A 19,399-nucleotide genomic window follows, 5' to 3' on the forward strand; every position below is an offset into this window, starting at 1 on the left:
CTTCTAGTTCATCTATTTTTTACAACAATTTTGGCACATCTGTGCAGAACCTTAAACACTAGTATTTCGGTAATATATTCTAGGATTACATAAATAGTGGTATGCAGGTCTGTTTTATAACGAAGAACCATAATTGCAGTTCTCCATACTTTGTAGTTATAAACAAAATCGAACGAGAGGCAGATTTTTAATAATTTCTCTGCTCGATATTCCCTAATACAAAATTATTTATTATTTTTTATAATTTCTGCTGGAAATAGAAACAAAATTACAAATATATCTTGATTCATCTTGGTATAAAGATACTATTTTAATTTACCACCATAATCTCAGCGACAGGAATAATATAATATTCGAAAATAAAATACAAGAATAATCTAGATGTCCAAGCTTATTCGAATTACTTGCGAAGGGGCCTATTTTGGATGCGTAACTTATAACGTATGCCACATAAGTTTGCTCGTGAACAGAGTTGAACAGATGTGCCATAGGACCTGCAACAAAAATTCAAGATACAGGAAAGAAAGTTTCGCGAGAAAATTAAATTTTTTCTTTGCGTCATTACAGATTCGACATGTGGGACACGCGAGGGAAGTCTCAAAAACTGTTGAAAATTATGTTCATATGAGAGTGTTCTTAAATTGTTTATTTGGCATAGTTATATGTCATAAAAAACCATATTTCATTATATAGTGCCCTGAAAAATAAATATTTGTCGTAGCATATTATAACAACAGCGAATAATTTAAATTTGTTACAATAGTTTTGATGTTTTTACGGATTGAATGGACGTTCTCCTCGAATTATGTGAGAGAGTGAAGAATTCGGATTGATGAGGGTTGAGACTGTTTCTAGATGATTAGACAGCTTTTATCTTGTTCAATTCACTTCAATTTCAATTACGGAATGTAATCACGGTTGTGATGATAATGGGGTTTAGTTGTTTTCTCTGATAATGCAATCAGCATAGTTTGAATAGCCGGAAAGCGCTCCACAATTGAACGGGGATAAAAAAATCGCTGTGATAGTAATGACCTGATGAGCGAATTAATTTGCAATCTGGCAACTGACAGCTCTATCGTAAAGTTGGACATTTTTGAGCTTATACGTACCCAGAACATTTTGACATACGCGCGCTATTTGTGTTGTTTACAGTAACTTAAAAGATTCATCACGACCCAAAAATGGAATCAAATCGTGAACCTTTTCGTGCGATTATTTTTAATAGTCCAGTCATTATAGTAAGTTCACCACATCGGAATTCGAGATACCCAGCTGTGAGTCTGTAAATACTTGTATATTGACACCCTAAAAGTTGTCTCAAAACCTACATATGGTAGGGTGTAAGCAACTATTAAATTTCAAGGTCAAAGGTCACAAAAATCGGTTTTTTGCGCTTTTTTTGGAAATGTCTCATTTCCAATGGGTTTTTTGCTATTTGTATTCATTGTCAATATTGTAGAATACAAGATTCTCTACAAATTTTGTTTAAAAACATTTTTTATACGGTGAACCGTTTTCGAGATAGAGGGCGGAGAGCGCGCGGTCACAGCATCACTTCAGGTCAGCCGGTGCCCCCGGTCGAAAACGCGCCATATATAGTTGATGAACTATCGATAAATCAATGATTATAAATATTTGTCAATTTTTATTAACTATTATATTATATGTTATCATTTTTTTCCTAACTTATCCACTTTTTATTCAGTATTAATTTATTTAACAACACTTACCTGCCCATGTAATTGCAGAATTGTTAATGAAAATATAGGAATTATATTTGAATTTTAACCTAATTATTATTTATAACTTCTTACATGATGAAAAAAAAACAAATAAATTATGAATTAATCTTTTTATTAAAAAATATCATTGAATACATTTATTTTTATTGAAAGTAAAGAAATGGAATAAAGGGTACAAAAACTACAATTTATAATTTTATTCATCTTCTTCCTCTTCATCGTCGTCTTCTGGCTGCTGGTAAATTTCAAACTGGTCTTCATTATCGTTTTTAACGACATTTGTCTCAAGTTCTTTCATGATTTCGGGGTCAAAGGTTCCATCTTCGTTAATGTCGCTCTGATATGGTAGAGCATTGAGACAAGCTTGCCCATTACATTGGCCACAAGCTAAAGAGCATTGCAAGGCCGCTTTCCTGCATCCGCATCGCGAACCACAACCACTCTTGCAGTTGCAGAAAATTGTATTTAGCAAATGTTCTGGAGCAGGTGGTGAAATTGTCATGATAGGCTCCAGAAAATCGTTTCGCATTGCCCAACCCCATACCTGGGGTTCCAAATCATGTCCTAACCAAGTTTGAACTTGATAATATACACGGTTGAAATGTTGATGAGCAGCTGCACTTGTTGGTGGAATATTTGAAAGCCGCACAGGTATATTAAGTTTTGTAGACTTGACGTAATGCATATAACGAAGATGATCGAGACTTTTCACAGATTTCGGAGCATTATAGACTGCCAATAAGGTTTGAGTTCCACTCTCTAATAATCTAATTTTTTAATTTTAGTAAACGGTTATCAGTATTATTGAATAGATATAGATTTAATGCATGAAGAAAATGATAAAATATAATATAATAGTTAATAAAAATTGACAAATATCTATAATCATTGATTTATCGATAGTTCATCAACTATATATGGCGCGTTTTCGACCGGAGGCACCGGTTGACCTGAAGTGATGCTGTGACCGCGCGCTCTCCGCCCTCTATCTCGAAAACGGTTCACCGTATAGAAAATTTTTTTAAACAAAATTTGTAGAGAATTTTGTATTCTACAATATTGATAATAAATACAAATAGCAAAAAACCCATAGGAAATGAGATATTTCCAAAAAAAAGCGAAAAAAACCGATTTTTGTGACCTTTGACCTTGAAATTTAATAGTTGCTTACACCCTACCATATGTAGGTTTTGAGACAACTTTTAGGGTGTCAATATACAAGTATTTACAGACTTACAGCTGGGTATCTCGAAATCCGAGATTCTTACCTAATTTAAGCTTAAATGACTGGATTATAACAACTTTTGACATGGATTAACTCAGCAACAGTGCATGGATGAACTTAATTAAATTTTTGGCGATGAAGCTCCATCAAGGACCAGTGTTTATCGATGGTATGGTGAATCTAATTGTGGTAGTAGTCGACTCCAAGACGAATTTTGTGAAGGGCATCCAAAATCAGTTGTTGTTCCGAAAACTATTGATGTTGTACGCGAACCAATATTGCAAGATCGTCATGTGACCTATCGTGAGATTGAGACAACCTTAGGCATTAGTGGGACCAGCATACATTCGAAATTGCATAAACATTTGACTGTCAAAGTAAATTTGTTCGCGTTGGATTCCACACAATTTGTAAATCGCTCAAAAAAAGGCTCGTGTCGATTGGTCGAAAGAAATGCTCAAAAAATACAATCGCGGTGCTTCGAAACACGTCTATGACATCGTGGCAGGTGTTGAATCGTGGATTTACGCGTATGAACCCGACAGTAAACAGCAGTCGACTGTATGGGTGTTTCAAGATGAGCCAAATACAACAAAAGTTGTTCGCGCACTAAGCACTTCTAAGCAAAAGATCGCCTGTTTTTTGGAAAAACTGGACATGTCGTAACCGTACCACTAGAACAGGGGTCTCCAAACTTTGAAGCCTTCGGGCCATAATGATTTTTTCAGTTTGTTCCAAGAGCCAATTTCTGCCCCTAACCATATTTCTAGACTAGGATAGTCGCAAAGTGCGTGACCTAAGCAAACTTACGCTTTTTTTGCATTTCAATTATTATTATGAATTGTGACACTTAACGACATCTAGTGGCGAGTAGTGGTACTATGTACTATCTTTTTCAGCTACCCGCTAGGTGGCATTAGGCGTAATTAAATATTTGGAATTACCGCGTTGGTTCGAGAAAGTTCTGGTTCTAGTTAGTGTATTCCGATCACCTCGAGAAGGCAGTAATAATTGCATATAAAAAGGCTAGCGGCGCAACTGCGAGTTAGTCTGCGTAGGAAAGGTGAAGTAACACCCGTCAATAAAAGAATTTGGATTTGACTTATTGTTTTTATGTGTGATTTGTTAGTATGGAAAAGAAGCGAAAAATCGACAGTGAATGCAGAACGTTCCAAGAGAAATGGAAAACGGAAAATGTGGCAAACCATTCACCGATGGAGAAATGATAAAAGAATGCTTGATTGCAGTAGCCGAAGAAATATGCCCCGAAAAGGTAAATTTATTTAAAAGTGTCAGTTTGTCAGCAAACACCGTGGCTCGGAGGGTGCAAGATATCGCAGACATCTCAACTGTCTGACAAAAATGGACATCATGAGTGGTTTTCTCTAGCATTGGATGAGTCAACGGATGTGTCAGATACTGCTCAGGTGTTGATTTTAATTCGCGGAGTAGATGAAAGCTATGAAGTGTATGAAAAACTTCTTGATATTGATAGTATTCACTATTCACGGCACGACAACTGGGGCAGATATTTTTAAGGGAGTTGAAAATGCCATTAATAAAAAGAACCTTCGATGGAGAAATTTGAAATCTATAACAACTGATGGAGACAAAAATATGTATGGTAAAAATAAAGGAGTGGTTGCACTTGTGTCAAAGGCTGTGGAAAATGATGGTGGTTCAAAACCATTAGTCTTACATTGTATCATTCATCAACAGTCCTCGTGCCGAAATGTTGGATAATTCTGGAGTTCTAAAACCAGTCATATCAGTTGTTAACTTCATGAGATCCACTGGGCTGAATCACCGACAATTCCGCGAGTTTATTCAACAGATTGGAGAAAATGATTTACCATATCATACTGCCGTACGCTGGCTTAGTTGCGGAAAAGTCCTTAAGCGCATTTTTGAACTTCGAACAGCGCCCTTTTGCCGATTTAGAAAATAGTGAATGGATGTGGAAGTTAGTCTACTATGTCTATTTGACAAATCATATGAACGAACTGAATTTGAGATTGCAAGGAGAAAATCAGCTTCTTCCTGATTTATACACCAATATCAAATCCTTCAGGCAGAAAATAATACTATTTCAATCGCAATTACGTAAAAAAATTTTCACACATTTTGAAACATATGAAATATTCAGCCACACTACAGAGACTGAATTTCTCGTCAATTTTGTAATCGAAACTTTGAGTGCTTTGAAGATAAATTTTGATACTCGTTTTTCAGATTTTGATGTCATTGCGAATGAAATTAAGCTTTTTCAAAATCCTTTTGATTCTGACATTGAAACCCTGGCTCCGGAAATCCAAATAAAAATTATTGATTTACGGTGCAGTGATATGCTTAAGAACAAATATCAAAATTCATCTTTGTTGGAATTTTATAAGAGTCTTTCACTGGAACAATTTGATAATTTGCATAAATTACTCGTGGGTTGTTTTCTGTTTTTGATACTACTTACTTGCGTGAGAAAACATTTTCGAAGATGAAGTACACAAAGAATGTTTACAGATCTCAATTAACCGATGAGCATCTTAAATCTCTTTTGATAGTTGGTACAAGTAAAATAGATCCACAACTACAAAGTATTGTCGGTGGAAAATCACAATTATATAAATCTCATTAATGTTTTTGTTTTACAATTATTTGTTAGTTATTAATATGCCCAAACTTGATACTTAAGTTTTCTTTGTCATCATTTCTGTCGCAACAATTAGGTAATTATTGGCTGTCGCGGGCCAGATTGATGACACTGGCGGGCCGAATTTGGCCCGCGGGCCGTAGTTTGGAGACCCCTGCACTAGAACAATGCAGAACACTCAATTCTGAGTGATACACAACAATTTGTTCGCCAGTTGTCTTCCAAGACGTCGAAGACGGATCACTCTTCACCACGACAATGCGAGCTCTCACACATCGGCTCAAACAACTACATTTTTGAGCACCCAAAACATCGATTTGATGAGTCATCCGCCGTATAGTCCTGACTTGGTACTGAATGACTTCTTTTTATTCACGCACGTAAAAAACAAACGGAGAGGTCAACGTTTTTCGACACCTGAAGAAGCGGTTGCTGCATTAAGAATGCGTGTTTTGGAGATACCTCAATCAGAGTGGCAAAAGTGTTTCGACAATTGGTTCAAACGCATGCAAAAGTGTATAGATCTTCATGGGGAATATTTTGAAAAACGATAAAGTGATTTTCGATGATTAATATTTGATTTTGTTCTCTAATCCCGAAATATAAAAAGCACCCCTTGTATAATTTCAAGTATGGATCGATCATATTTACTATCAACCACAACGAGGTCTTGAAACCATGATGGCCCTTACCTCTCGCGAAAACCAATACATCTGCTCCGCCATGAGTCACCTCATCGGTGAGAACCGCCGACTGTTGAGAGTATTCAAAATCTTCGGTGTCGTTTTTGGAAGGGTCAGGTCGGACGACTGTGCCATTTTCCACGAGAAACTGGTAGTTGTTGGGCCCTCCCGTTCCGTACAGTAGCGATGTGTAAGGGACTCTATCCATTGCCGATGGTGTATGAGCTGGAATAAAAGACTTCTCATATCACTTGAATCCAGGAGGCAGGAACATTCGCCATAATTGATATATGTAGATCAGGGAAACACAGGAATTAGTTTATGGAGCGGGGGATGTCTATCACCCACCCGCAGGCATTATCCCCAAAGCTAATGACAAACACAAGGTTAATTGAATATCTCACCCAATACGCCGGTGCCTCGATCTGGATATCCGGCGAGCACCACCGAATGGGAGTGATCACTTGTGACAATGATCAATGTTTCTGCTGGATCACTTAAGCTCAGAGCTTGTTCGATTGCGTCACTGAACGCGATCGTCTCGTCTAAAGCTTTCCTAGCGTGACCTCTGTGGTGAGCCTGGTCGATCATGCCGCCTTCCACCTGCAAGAAAGTCTAATGATTTGTTTGAAAGTTAGGGTAGACCGTTTTCAAGCTCCACGCCTTTCGGAATTTTAGAATTACACCTTTTTCAATGTTACTTCAATTGAAATTCACTGAGATATTCCAAAAGGGCAGCGTTAAAATATTTTTTATACGAGGGTGGTCCAAAAAGTTTCTGACCTAACAAAGATACAAGATATGAACATTTTTTTTCATTTTTCTTGTTTAAACTCTTCACACTTCTCCCAGCGATGCTCCCATCTCTGTAACCCGTCCAAATAGTACTCGGATGAGGGAACCAAAAAAAGTCGCTCGGAGCTAGATCTGGCTAGTGAGGAGGGTGGTCAGGCAGTTTAAACCGTAATTCTTGGAATTTCGCCATGGCAACCGCTGAAGTATGAGACGATGCGTTATCTTGGTAAAATAAGATTTTCTTTTTCTGCAAATGTGGCCGGTTTTCCGCAAGTTCTGCCTCCAGCTTGTCAAGTAATGATGCATAATATACTCCTGTAATGGTTTTTCTTTTTTGAAGATAATCGACTAAAACAACTTCATGGCTATCCCAAAAAACAGTCCCCATCACTTTTCCAGCCGAAAAAACAGTTTTGTTTTTTTGCGAGTCGGTTCCCCTTTTGCAATCAATCCACTGTTTGGACTGTATTTTTGTTTCGGGCTCAAGATGGTGTATTCAAGTTTCATCTACAGTAATTAATCGGCGCCAAAAATCGATCATTCGATTACGTTTTTGGTCCAACATGAGCAAACGCGGCACCCAACGCGCGGACAGCTTTCTCATGCCTAAATGTTAATTGAATATGCGTGACAAACACGTTCTTTTGAAATGTTCATAACCTCTGCTATCTCTCTCACTCTGATTTGGCAGTCGTAGAGTAACATTTAAAGATAAAATAAAATAATATCTTATTTTCCAGTAGACAACAGGACATTGTATAGGAATAGTCAAAGTACAACTTGAATCTACATAAAAAAGTAGGAATCTAAATAAAAAAAGTTTAAAATTCAGAACGTAGAATCTGAAATTCAAAACAAAATCTAAATTTCGAAGTGAAATACTTCAAATTCAGAATCCATAGTGTGGGCCAATGTTTCTCTTTCTCTTCTTTCTCTTTCTCTTGCCTTGGCGTTGCCATGCGATCTAAAAAAAGGTTGACACGTGCACCATAGTTTGGATTCACAACCTTTCTTAAGTTTTCTTCTAGAATTATCACTTTCTTTAAAGGATGAGTAGACATCAGGAAACTTGAAGGTCATCGATTCACATGCTAATTCTGGAAAGTTCTCCTTGAGTAATGCTGTGAGGGATTTGCATCCCTCACAGTTACATGAAGAGTGGTACTCCCTTAACAGCAACATTTTCTTTGTTGTTTCCACCATTCACCATCTATTTCTATTCCTTCTACTTTCGGCCCGTTTCCAGTCATACCTTGAAGAAGTAGCTTGATCATTGATGTCTGTGAATCCAATGGCGATGTTTTCGTCGATAGTTTCAGTTTTTGGAGGTCCCGAACTTTCATCGTCTCCAAAGCTCTTACGGCCACGTTTAAATTCAGCTGCCCAAAATTTCACTGTGGTAAATCATGTTGCAGAGTTCCCATACACAGAATCCAACTCATCGTTGATTTACGTAGGCGTATTGCCTTTCAAAAACAACTATATAATGACGGCTCGATACTCGATTTTGCCATTTTCAAAAAAACACTCACATCAACTCACTCAAACGACTGTGCGTCCAAAATAACCAAAACTTTGGTGAGTAACTGTCAACGGATGAACAAAGAAATTCACTAGCTTTTTTACAAGTGCTGTCATCTTCATGTTGAGCTCGAAAACTATTCAGTTCACTCAATTATTTTACTTTTCAAATGAAATTTTTCATTGGAGCACTAAGAATAAATAATTCATCTGAAGAGATTAAATTCCCTAATAAATTACAGAAAAAACTTCTTTACTCAATATTCATTATTGGCATTGATAAAAGAAATTGAAACAATTTTTGGGAGATAAACGTTTTTGGCTTTCTACTTCTCTATCTTGTTTCCTGTTTGTATCTTAAAGTAACTTCTATGCATGACGTACACATCTTTGAAAAATTTATTTTCAACATAATTGCTTTCTTTCTGCCTTTCTTCGGACGCTTCCCACATTTTTTGTATAAATATGGCGAAGTAGAAATCCGAAAAGCTTTCTTTTATAAAAACCTATCTGTTCTGGAAAATATATCCGTTTCAATTCAAATTGAAACCAATCCCATTCTTGGGATACCTTTTTATAACTCAATGATTGGGCGCCTAATAATATATTTTATTAACTCGCATAATTTACAAGTCACACTTATCAATTTAATTTACACTGAACAATCCACAAATTTAATTTTCGTTTCATTTGCCAAAAAAGTTTTCGTTGATATTTGTTGATTTTTTCTTGCGTTCGTTAAAAGTTTTCCCAATTCTACTTTGTCCAAACCTAAAGTGCTTAATATAGCAACTTTCGTAATAAAAAAGTCCAATAATGCTCATTTGGTACTTACCATCAAAATATAGCCTTTGCTATTTTTTTTCAATAGCTGAATAGCTTTTTCAGTCATGTTCGACAAGGAAGGCATTCCCTTCGGCCCTCCATCTCTTTCATAATCGTATTTCAAGTGGCCGTTGGCAAATACACCTAAAAATATTGCTTATAAATACCATTCCTTTAGTTTCTATAAATTTTATAAAAAATCTTGGGGTTGAATACTTTTTGAAATTATTATTACCTAATGTAAATTCTTTGGTGAGATCTATTTTTTGCAACTCTTCGTTATTGTTGATAATTTGATAAGTGAAACCATTCTTCTCTTTGTCCTTTCTCCATGTCTCTATCAAATCTCTACCGTCTTTGCTGTAACAAGACCAAGTGTCTATGGGATCGGCGCTAGAGCCTACTACTGAAGATTGGAGGCACTGTCTTCCTCCGCCCATGATGACCTAGGAATTACAAAATGGAACCAATACATTTGAATGAGTAGCAAGAAAGGGAAAATAGTTCTTTCTACTCATGCCCGAGTTTATTAAAAAGTCATGTTAACAGATTACTGAATGCTACTGGTGTATACTTGACGAAAATCTATATCAATACCTACTTATATTGTTTACTGTGTGATTTTTACTAGCGGGTTTAAACCCGCGACACGTGTTACGTCATAAAATTGCATTCTCAAGCAGGAATGGTGATTGGTCATTCTTGTTTGACACAGCTAATTTACAGCGAAACGCTTGTCGCGGTATAGTTAACCTTCTTACGGTGCTTGTGAAGCACTGTTTGGGACCTTTGGAGAAATTCTTGGACTTTTTTTCCAACACCAAACCGTTATTTCAACACCTCAACACGTGTTTCGATCACCAAGTGATCATCTTCAAGAGGAACATCAGTTTGATCTTCCTCTTGAAGATGACCACTTGGTGATCGAAACATGTGTCGAGGTGTCAAAGTAACGGTTTGAATAAACTGTTCACCTGTATATTTTTTCCTGGCAAATCTTCCACCAGTTGCCTTGCTATATCCTTGCATTTTGATGCATTCTTGGGGATTTTGCTCTCGCACTCCCAATTCCTGTTGGGCGTATGACTATACAGTGCGCTGGGTGTTGCATGGGTTACTCTTGTAGTTGTAACGAAACCTGCAACACTGTAATGTTGGAATCTTTTTTTACACGCTTTATATTAGCTTCACCTATGTATGTGTGTATATATGTATGTATGTTTGTTTATTTGTATGTATGTATGTATGTATGTATGTTTGTTTGTTTGTTTGTTTGTTTGTATGTATGTTTATTTGTAACTCTCAAGCTCAGGATCTGTATTGACAGAATTATTGGCATTATTGCTTGATCTATTCGCGGGCAGATGGCGCTATACGTAACTATCAATTATTGCTTGATCTGTTTGCGGGCAGATGGCGCTGGACGTAACTATCAATTATTGCTCGAGCTATTCGCGGGCAGATGCCGCTATACGTAACATCCTTGATGGGTTGTTCAAAAGAAAATCAAAATAAAAAACATATTTTAAGAATTATAAGAGTTATAAGTGAAATTTTGTACTACAGATGAAATATTTAAATATTTACAATTAGCCGTGATTCAGTACAGAAAAAAGTTTTGAACGAAACGGAAGATACATTTTAAAATCTAATTCGATTATTTGAAAGCAAACCAGAATATAGATTTCAACAATGAAAACGTTATCCACCCTCTGTTGGAGACTTACTGCATCTCAGTATTACTATAGAATTTGAGACTTCAAACTTTATTATGTTGTTTGAGAGGAATTCGCCGTCTGTTGAAGATTTATAATACTAGTGACTAGAACTTAAAAAAAAAATGTTTGACAACAAATCGGACTAAAAAGTGAAAAATAAATATAGTTTAAAAATAAAAAACACGCTTTTAAAGAACATCGAACTAAAAAGTTAAAAATTTTTTTTTAAATTAGCTTAAAACAATAACGATCGAAAAATACTAGTATTATTGTGAAACAAGCTGGGCGCTTTGGGCCATATGTTTGTATATCAGGCGCCCGTCGCTTTTTTCGCAATAATACTTGTATTTTTCGTTCCTTATTGTTTTAAGCTTATTTAAAAAAAAAATATTTTCAACTTCTTAGTTAGATGTTCTTCAAAAGTGTGTTTTATAGTTTTATAAACTATATTTATTATAATTCATCTGAGAATTCAGATTTATTTCCTTTCAAGTACGGAAGGATGGTTTACCTGTCGATTTTCCTGCATATTGGGCCCATTTGAATATGCTATCCAGACGGGCTGAAGGTTTTAGCGATGCCTCACAATCATTTACTTCCACCGTAGCGTCGAGTCCCGACGTTTTGTGATTGGCTTTCACTCCGCAAAATAAAGCCGTTGCTGTACTGCAAGAATCCGGTACCAGTTTGTTGGCGGAATACGTCTTCAAAAATATATCTTTCTTAATACCTTAACTTGTGAATGGTTTATGAAACACAAACCGAATTTCATTAGTTCGGACTTCCACTGTCTGATAGGATATAAAAAGAATTTGAAATCCCTGAAGGAATCAATAAAATTAAAATGAATAGCTGAAATTAACAATTATGTTGATAAAAAAAAACAGAATAAAATTACAATAAAATAGAATACAAGCAACAATTGAGAAATTGAAAACTTAAAAAGGAATGAAAATTGAAGAATTTAAGGCCAAGTTACTTCACAACGTTTCGGTTGTTAGTATCCACAATCGTCTTTTTGCTCAATATAATTGTTATTTTTATCAGGATTTCAAATCATTTGATATCTTATCAGAGAATGGGAGTTCGAACTGATGAAATTCACATGAGAAATTGTCAACCAACTCCAAACAAACAGAAACCGGTCCCAACAAATGAAAATTTTAGTGGAAATTAGACAAAAGTTATTTTCTCTTTCCTTTATGGGACACCTATATATCGACACCTGTCGGATATAATCCAACGCCCTTCGTGGTATTAGCCAGAGGAGTAGTTGTTTTCTGATAGGTGTCAGTCCATTAAGCTACTGTGTAGGGTGTTGAGACTGGCCTGAACGAATTGTTCTTTTAGATGATTTAATTTTTATGAATACTACCAAAATTTCAAAGCCTCTAATAAATCTCTTGATATTATTACAGTTGCTGTGAAAAATGGGCCAGATGGGCTGAAAAGTTCGTAGGCACATATATGGTGTGTTTCTAAAGCATTGTTTTTAACGAAAAAAAGTGCCGTTAAAGTCAATGCTTGGCTTGATAAACATTATTCGCACTTTGCACCAAGAAAATCAACCATTAAGAAGTGGTTTGTTGAGTTTAAACGAGGTGAAATGAGAATCAAGGACGATGCATGTCTCAAAGAAGCTGTTACCGACGGAAGCATCAATAAAGTCCACAAAATACTTTTAGATGACCGCAAAGTGAATTTGATCGACATATATGAGGCTCTAAAGATATGAAAAGAACGTGTTGGACATATGGTGCATTACTGTTTCTGTATGCTAAAGCTCTGTTCAAAGTGGGTGCAAAACCAAAGTTCACAATCGTTTAAAAACAATAACGAATTGATGAGATAATCGTTGAAACCGATACCTATTTTGAAGCTGAAGACAAATCATACTATAAAAATTATATCGACCACAATAATCCTAGTATCGACCTCGTATATTGAATAATAAAATACATTTCCTAAAAAAAAATTCTATGTTAGTCTACGAACTTTTCTGCCCAGCTCATATGTTTTCCTTTACACAATCTGGTGAAGCCAGTTCCTAGCCCGTCAAGATAAACGCATCAGATAAAATTATATATCGTGTTTTAATATTTGCCATGGATTTCCCAATCAATAATAATTTGTTCATTTCAACATTGTCAGACCCATAAAATCTAAAAGTACGTACAGAACTTAAAGGTTATATTTTTATTAAAATAAGACTATTGCAAGAGTTAGCCCAAAGAAAAGACCACGCATATGAGTTTTCAGATACCGGTTAAATTTTCTGAAACTCAGAAAAAAGTTAGTTTTTGATGAGTACAACAAAAACTTTGTTAGTGCGAAGCTAAAAAAATTGTCGGTTTTGAGCTGCAGCAGCTCAAAATTAGAGCTTCAACGCTTAAAACTGTATGACCAACCTATATTCAGTTCCATATAAATCTGTGAATATATAATTTTTTTACGATTGAAAATCTACTGAGGTTGCTTGATACGAATCTGAGGTGAAATTATCGTGACTGATAATAGCTCATGAGCCTTCCAAAATGGGTCAAGGGTCTCCGAAAATGGGACAAGGTATGAATATTTCTGAGAAACAGTTTGAACTTGAATCTGGGGGATCTTTGAGACTACGGATTACGATTCTGAGCTCAGATTATTCAAAGCTCTAACTTTGAGCTGATATAGTTCAAATCCAGTTCATTTCTAAGTTTTGCACTCTTCAAAAACTAACTATTTCTCGAGTTTCAGAGAATTTGTTGAGTATCCAAAAACTCATGTTTTCCTTTTCTTGCCCGGAATCGTTCTGTATATTCACTTTGATTGGTTACCTTGAGCACTCCGATGTTATTGAATTTTTCCCAAGCCAAATGGCCGCTTTCTCCTCTGCCATAAATTCTAGCACTCGTAGAAGTTGTGATTCCCATTCCATCAGCCACAAACAAGATGACATTTTTGGCTACGCTTTCAATAATCTTTTTGTTGATTGCCTCGTTCAGTTCTCGTTCGCCCGTTTTTCTCCAGTGCGATTGGTCTGGAACGATGAATCGAGTGAGAGGTTTTTATCTAGTGATGTATCGAATTTCAGGGGATGTATCAGCACAATATTTGTATTTAGTTACTGATTGATATTTATTGATCCATATTGAAACTTGATACAGTCAACTGTAAAATCTCCGTAATAACAGGTTTTACAAAACCGCGGCACGTGTTTCGCTATTCAGTAGCTTTCTCAAGTAAGAATGGTCAAATTATACAGTGCGGATGTAAATATTCCTTCTCTTTACTCTTGAATTGGACAAGACGTTACGGTTGGACAAAATTTACGTGAAAGTATTTTTAATGACAAATATCTTAGTGTTGCATCACTCACCGAGAGGGGGCTACCAACTTTTTTTCGCATACTAAGATAGGTTTTTGGGAAAGAAAGTTTTTGGCTTTTAACTATTCCAAAAACTTTCTTTCCCAAAAGTTAATCACTCCTAAAAATATAACCCCCTCAATTCAAACTAAGATAGGTCTTCTGATACCTCGATTGACAGATATTTCAATTCTTTATCCAATTCTTTTTTATTTTCGAATAAATTCGGATTAGTAGTTTGCGAATAATAAGCAGCTTTATGTTCGTCTGCTAAGAAACGATAAAAATCATAATTTCAAAGAACCGTATTCAAAACATACTCCAGTCAATTTCAATGAATGTTCACAATGTTTGTTATTCACTTCCTAACAATAATGAAGTCTGTTCACAGATTCACTTTCTACATTTTGAAATGTTTCTGGAGTGACTACAGTTGCGTATCGCACACTTCCGATGTCAGACATCTCCTCAAAAAAATTTAGAGGCGTCGTATCACTTGATCTAGTTGGATTTTCTAAGAGCCCACGTCTGCCTGTCTACCGGTTTGGAATTACAACAAACCCAAACAAGTTTTCAACTGATATTAGGTTTCAACAAGATTATTCACCTTTTCATTACAACAAACTGCTTTGAAAATGGTTAGATGACATTCATCTAAACCAGTGGTCGCCAACCTGTCGATCGCGAGCTACCGGTAGCTCGCGGAGGTAATTCTGGTAGCTCTCACAACGATTTTAATTTAAAAAATACAAACTGCAAAAATCAGAGAAGCTTCCGAAAATTCCACAAAAAAATCTAATTGTCATAATATTAAACATAAACAGCGGCAACGTTGCGGTGAGCGATCTGCCGCTGACGCTATCAAGCTAGAATCGGCTGGAATCGACCAGCCGGACCAGCGCGTTAGTGATCGAGAACGATCTGGATTGCTTTGAACGGGATAAATACGCACGGCGCGGCGACATTGCGCTTAGTTTAAAACTGAACGCGAAACCAACGTCCAGCGGTTGGGTTAGTAGAGAACAACAAAAATAATATTATGGCAAGCAGTTGTAAGAAGGTGAAGACATACCACTTTCATTCGGAATGGGAAGAACAATACTTTTTTACAGAAGTTACAGATAAAAATGTGTGTTTGTTATGTAATACTTCGGTCTCCGTTGCTAAAAAAGGAAATATTGAGAGACATCATAAAACTGTACATTCTAATTTTGAAAAATCATTCCCACTACATTCTGCCGCCAGAAAGGAGAAACTGAAACAGTCAAAAAAGCAGTTAATTGGACAACAATCAAAATTTTTAAGAATAGTCGACAAAAACAAGGCTGCAACTGAAGCATCGTACCGTGTGTCTCAGATAATTGCACCAAAAAAGAAACCTTATGAAAACGGGGAAATGATAAAACAAGTGTTTTTAGAAGCTGCTGATTCGTTATTTGCCAACTTTGGAAATAAAGACGAGATAGTTTCAGCTATAAAATCTATGCAACTTTTTGCTAATATAGTTAGTGATGAGACGTGTAGAAGTAATGAGCAATGATATTTTTTTACAGTTAAGAACTGACTTAGATAACTGTGTTTATTTTTCACTTCAACTAGATGAATCAACAGATGTCGTTGACACTGCCCAGATGGCCGTGTTCGTCAGGATGGTTTTTAGTGATTTTACGATTAAAGAAGATCTTTTGAAGTTCATTCCACTGAAAGGACAGACACACTACTGGACATGAGTTGTTTTCTCATTCAAAAAATATTATTTCTTCCGAGAAAATTCCAATATCAAAAATGGTAGGCTTGAAAACCGATGGCGCTCCAGCTATGGTGGGTTGTGATTAGGGTCTGGTGGCGTTATGTCGTAAAGATTAAACTTTTCCGCAATTTCTCTCTTACCACTGCATTATCCATCAGCAAGCATTATGTGGAAATTTCCTGAAACTAAACGACGTTATGAAACTGATGGTAAAAATTGTGAACAAGATTAGAGCTCAAGCGTTACAAAGAAGATTATTCAGAACCTTGGCCGATGAAATTGACTGTCAATACGGGGACCTACTCCTTCACTCTGAAGTCCGATGGTTAAGTAGAGGACGGGTGCTGAAACGTTTTAAGTATGTCCTATCTGGCATAGTTCAATTTTTCAAACAACGCGAAGAACCGACTCCGGAACTAGAAAATTCAATCTGGCTTAGAGATTTTGGTTTTCTCGTTGACATTACAGAGAAATCAAACGAACTTAATTTGCAGCTTCAGGGGAGAGACAAAGAACTAGCGGAAATGATTTTTGATATAAAAGCATTTACCAAAATGCTGGAGTTTTGGGAACAAAATCTAATTAACAGCGATGCCAAGCATTTTCCTATTCTTTCAGAAAACATATCTCAAAGTCCATTAGAACCCTATGACAACAAATATCATGTAGAAATAATTTCTACCCTGAAGAATAACTTCAAAAATCGTTTCAAGGATTTCAATGAAATTGCTTTAGTAGCGCAGTTTGTTGTTTCACTCTTTATGGAAATTGATATCCAACAGTTTGCAACTTGTGTTATGCAGAACTTTGGCGAAGACATCGCTGCAACAGAAATGGAAGTCATTGAGTTTCAAAATGATTTAGCCTTAAAATCGTTAGTCTCAAGTACTGAATGTATCTGGCCTATTGTAAGTAAAGACAAATATTCAGTTCTATGCCGTGTTGCCTTGAAAGTGAAAGCATTATTCAGTTCAACCTATTTGTGTGAATCTTCTTTTTCCAATATGAAGTTCATTAAGAACAAATATTGCAATCGACTTACAGATGAACATTTGGATAATTGTATTCGAATGGCTGCATCAAATTATACTGCAAACATTAAAAAAATTACCGATGAGTCTGAGTGTCAGCCTTCTCATTGAAGGTGCTTTTTTATTTTTAATGTTTATGTTCATGATAGTGCGTTACTTTTTTGTTGTTATTATTAACTATTTTTAAATCATACGTGACCTACCGTTGTGGCTGGATAAAAATTTGTGTTTATTTTTCAAACACCTTCGTTTGATAGGTAGGAATGTAGCTATGAACAAGTACGTACTAGTAATATTAGTTATTTTGTTATTAGTTTATTATTAGTACCTATGTGTTCTGTATTACCAGTTAAATAGTAAAATAAATACATATAATCAGTGTTTCTCAAAGTGTGCGCCGCGGCGCCCTGGGGCGCCATGGAACCTTTACTGGGGCGCCGTGGGCCATGGGTGAGTGTCTCAAGGTACAACGTTCTACAACATAGATAACTGAGAGTAAAGGTAATACGTCGGTACCTATTAATAAAAATCCTCTGATAATATCGGTAATTGCAAAATGCAATCCGTTCAGACAGCCACCTACCTACTTTCAATAATTAAATATCTAGTGTAGTCTTTACGTTCGGGGCGCCGCGATAACCTTCAAAAAACATAAGGGAGCCGTGAATTCGAAAAGTTTGAGAAACACTGCATATAATGATAAATTAACTGTGGATTATTTCATTTACGTTACGTTACGTGGCTTCCGTGTGGGTAGCTCGCTATTTATTCCAAAATTAACAAAGTAGCTCAACACATTGAAGAGGTTGGCGACCACTGATCTAAACCGATACGACGTCCTTAGATTTGTTGCAGGGATTCGTGAACCTTATAGTATACGTTAGCCTATGAACTTTCCAGCCAAACTGTTACATCTGCATATTATTCCAAAGCTTATGGTTAGAATAAGAGGGATCCTAACGAAATTACCCCAAAAATATTCCGTAAAGTGAGAAGTGAATTTGTAAACAAACTTCATTATTTTCAGGAGGTGAATAGTTAACGTTTCAATCATTTAGTGAAATGAAGTAGAGTAAATGTCGAATACATTTTTTTATTATTTTGTAGTTCCTGCTGATCCTGTTTCAAAATATAAAAAGAGTTTTGAATACGTATCAAACTAATGTTCACAAGACCTCTCTTTCCATTTGAAAAAAAAATCTTGATATGCAACACTATTGTCTTGTCTTTCTTATCGAGAAGTACTAAAAATAATTAATTTTTATGTAAATTTTTTCTGACCTTAACTTGTCGCATCAAAAGTTGAGACGGGGGACCCTACAGTAATTTCATTTCTCCAAGGACATTTGTTGTTACCTTATATAAGTATTAGACTGACACTGTTTTTGAAAAAATATTGAATCATTTTGGACTGAAATAATTTTCTTGGATACGCCACTGAACACTGAGATAACCGTAATTTATTCAAGACCAAGGTAAAAGCTACTACAATACTTAACCTACTTCCTACTTCATGTTGGCGACCATTATTAACTACTTATTCGTTTTCGACTTGACATTAAACCACTTTCTTCACTATTGACATAAGTCTTACCTTCTTTGAAATTCGTCACCGGCGATAATTGGTATATTAAAATGACACCAAACACCGCACACTTGTAAGAGCACATGGCTTCGTTTTGATTCTGATTTATTTTTAAATTAGATATGAATTTCACTCTCTGTTTTGTCGTACAGAGAAGGCGTCGCCTTATCAGACTCTCATTCGATGGCACACGGAATTTGTTTTTCTACAGGATTAGTCGTCTGTAGCGCTTAGCCTCGCACACGTTAGGAACTTTGGTCCCTTATATTTTCTGTTGGCGAATATGCATTGCAACAAGACCATCAAGAAAATAAATTTTTTGAAATAAAATTTCGAAACATTGATTTCTTTCAACTACCTACACAGTAGGCTTTGATAAATGACTACCGTAAAACAACTACTTCCCCAAAACTACTTTTTCAAATAAATGCACATTTCAGATTCTTTCCTGAAATATGGGCTGTCCTTCAGCTTCTTTAAATGGATATGTAAGGATGCAACGTCGTTTCAGCCCACAATTGCAAG

At 36.0% G+C, this 19,399-nt stretch overlaps 1 protein-coding gene across 1 annotated transcript; it reads right to left on the reverse strand.

Annotated features, from left to right (window-relative positions):
* Nucleotides 1-171: 171 nt before the first annotated feature.
* Alp12 (Alkaline phosphatase 12) lies at nucleotides 172-19,040 on the reverse strand. The gene is made up of 9 exons (XM_074174564.1): nucleotides 18,884-19,040; nucleotides 13,979-14,181; nucleotides 11,671-11,863; nucleotides 10,416-10,579; nucleotides 9,677-9,887; nucleotides 9,452-9,585; nucleotides 6,705-6,903; nucleotides 6,310-6,525; nucleotides 172-494 (listed from the first exon to the last, which is right to left on the reverse strand). The coding sequence occupies exons 1-9, from the start codon at nucleotides 18,957-18,959 to the stop codon at nucleotides 316-318; spliced, it is 1,575 nt and encodes a 524-aa protein (XP_074030665.1). The 5' UTR covers nucleotides 18,960-19,040; the 3' UTR covers nucleotides 172-315.
* Between the last annotated feature and the right edge of the window lie 359 nt (nucleotides 19,041-19,399).

Source organism: Leptinotarsa decemlineata, unplaced genomic scaffold, assembly GCF_025532065.1.
Source record: "Leptinotarsa decemlineata unplaced genomic scaffold, Ldec_3_MD MMD2_tig00000591_RagTag_RagTag, whole genome shotgun sequence".
Classification (NCBI taxonomy): domain Eukaryota; kingdom Metazoa; phylum Arthropoda; class Insecta; order Coleoptera; family Chrysomelidae; genus Leptinotarsa; species Leptinotarsa decemlineata.

What these genes read in the sequence shown, in the direction of transcription:
- Alp12 (XM_074174564.1), bottom strand. Translation starts at nt 18,959, where the DNA reads ATGTGCTCTTACAAGTGTGCGGTGTTTGGTGTCATTTTAATATACCAA. An exon ending in ATAACATCGGAGTGCTCAAG is followed by an intron (nt 11,864 to 13,978) that starts GTAACCAATCAA and finishes ATATTTTTGAAG; the next exon opens with ACGTATTCCGCCAACAAACT. An exon ending in GCAAAGGCTATATTTTGATG is followed by an intron (nt 6,904 to 9,451) that starts GTAAGTACCAAA and finishes ACTTTCTTGCAG; the next exon opens with GTGGAAGGCGGCATGATCGA.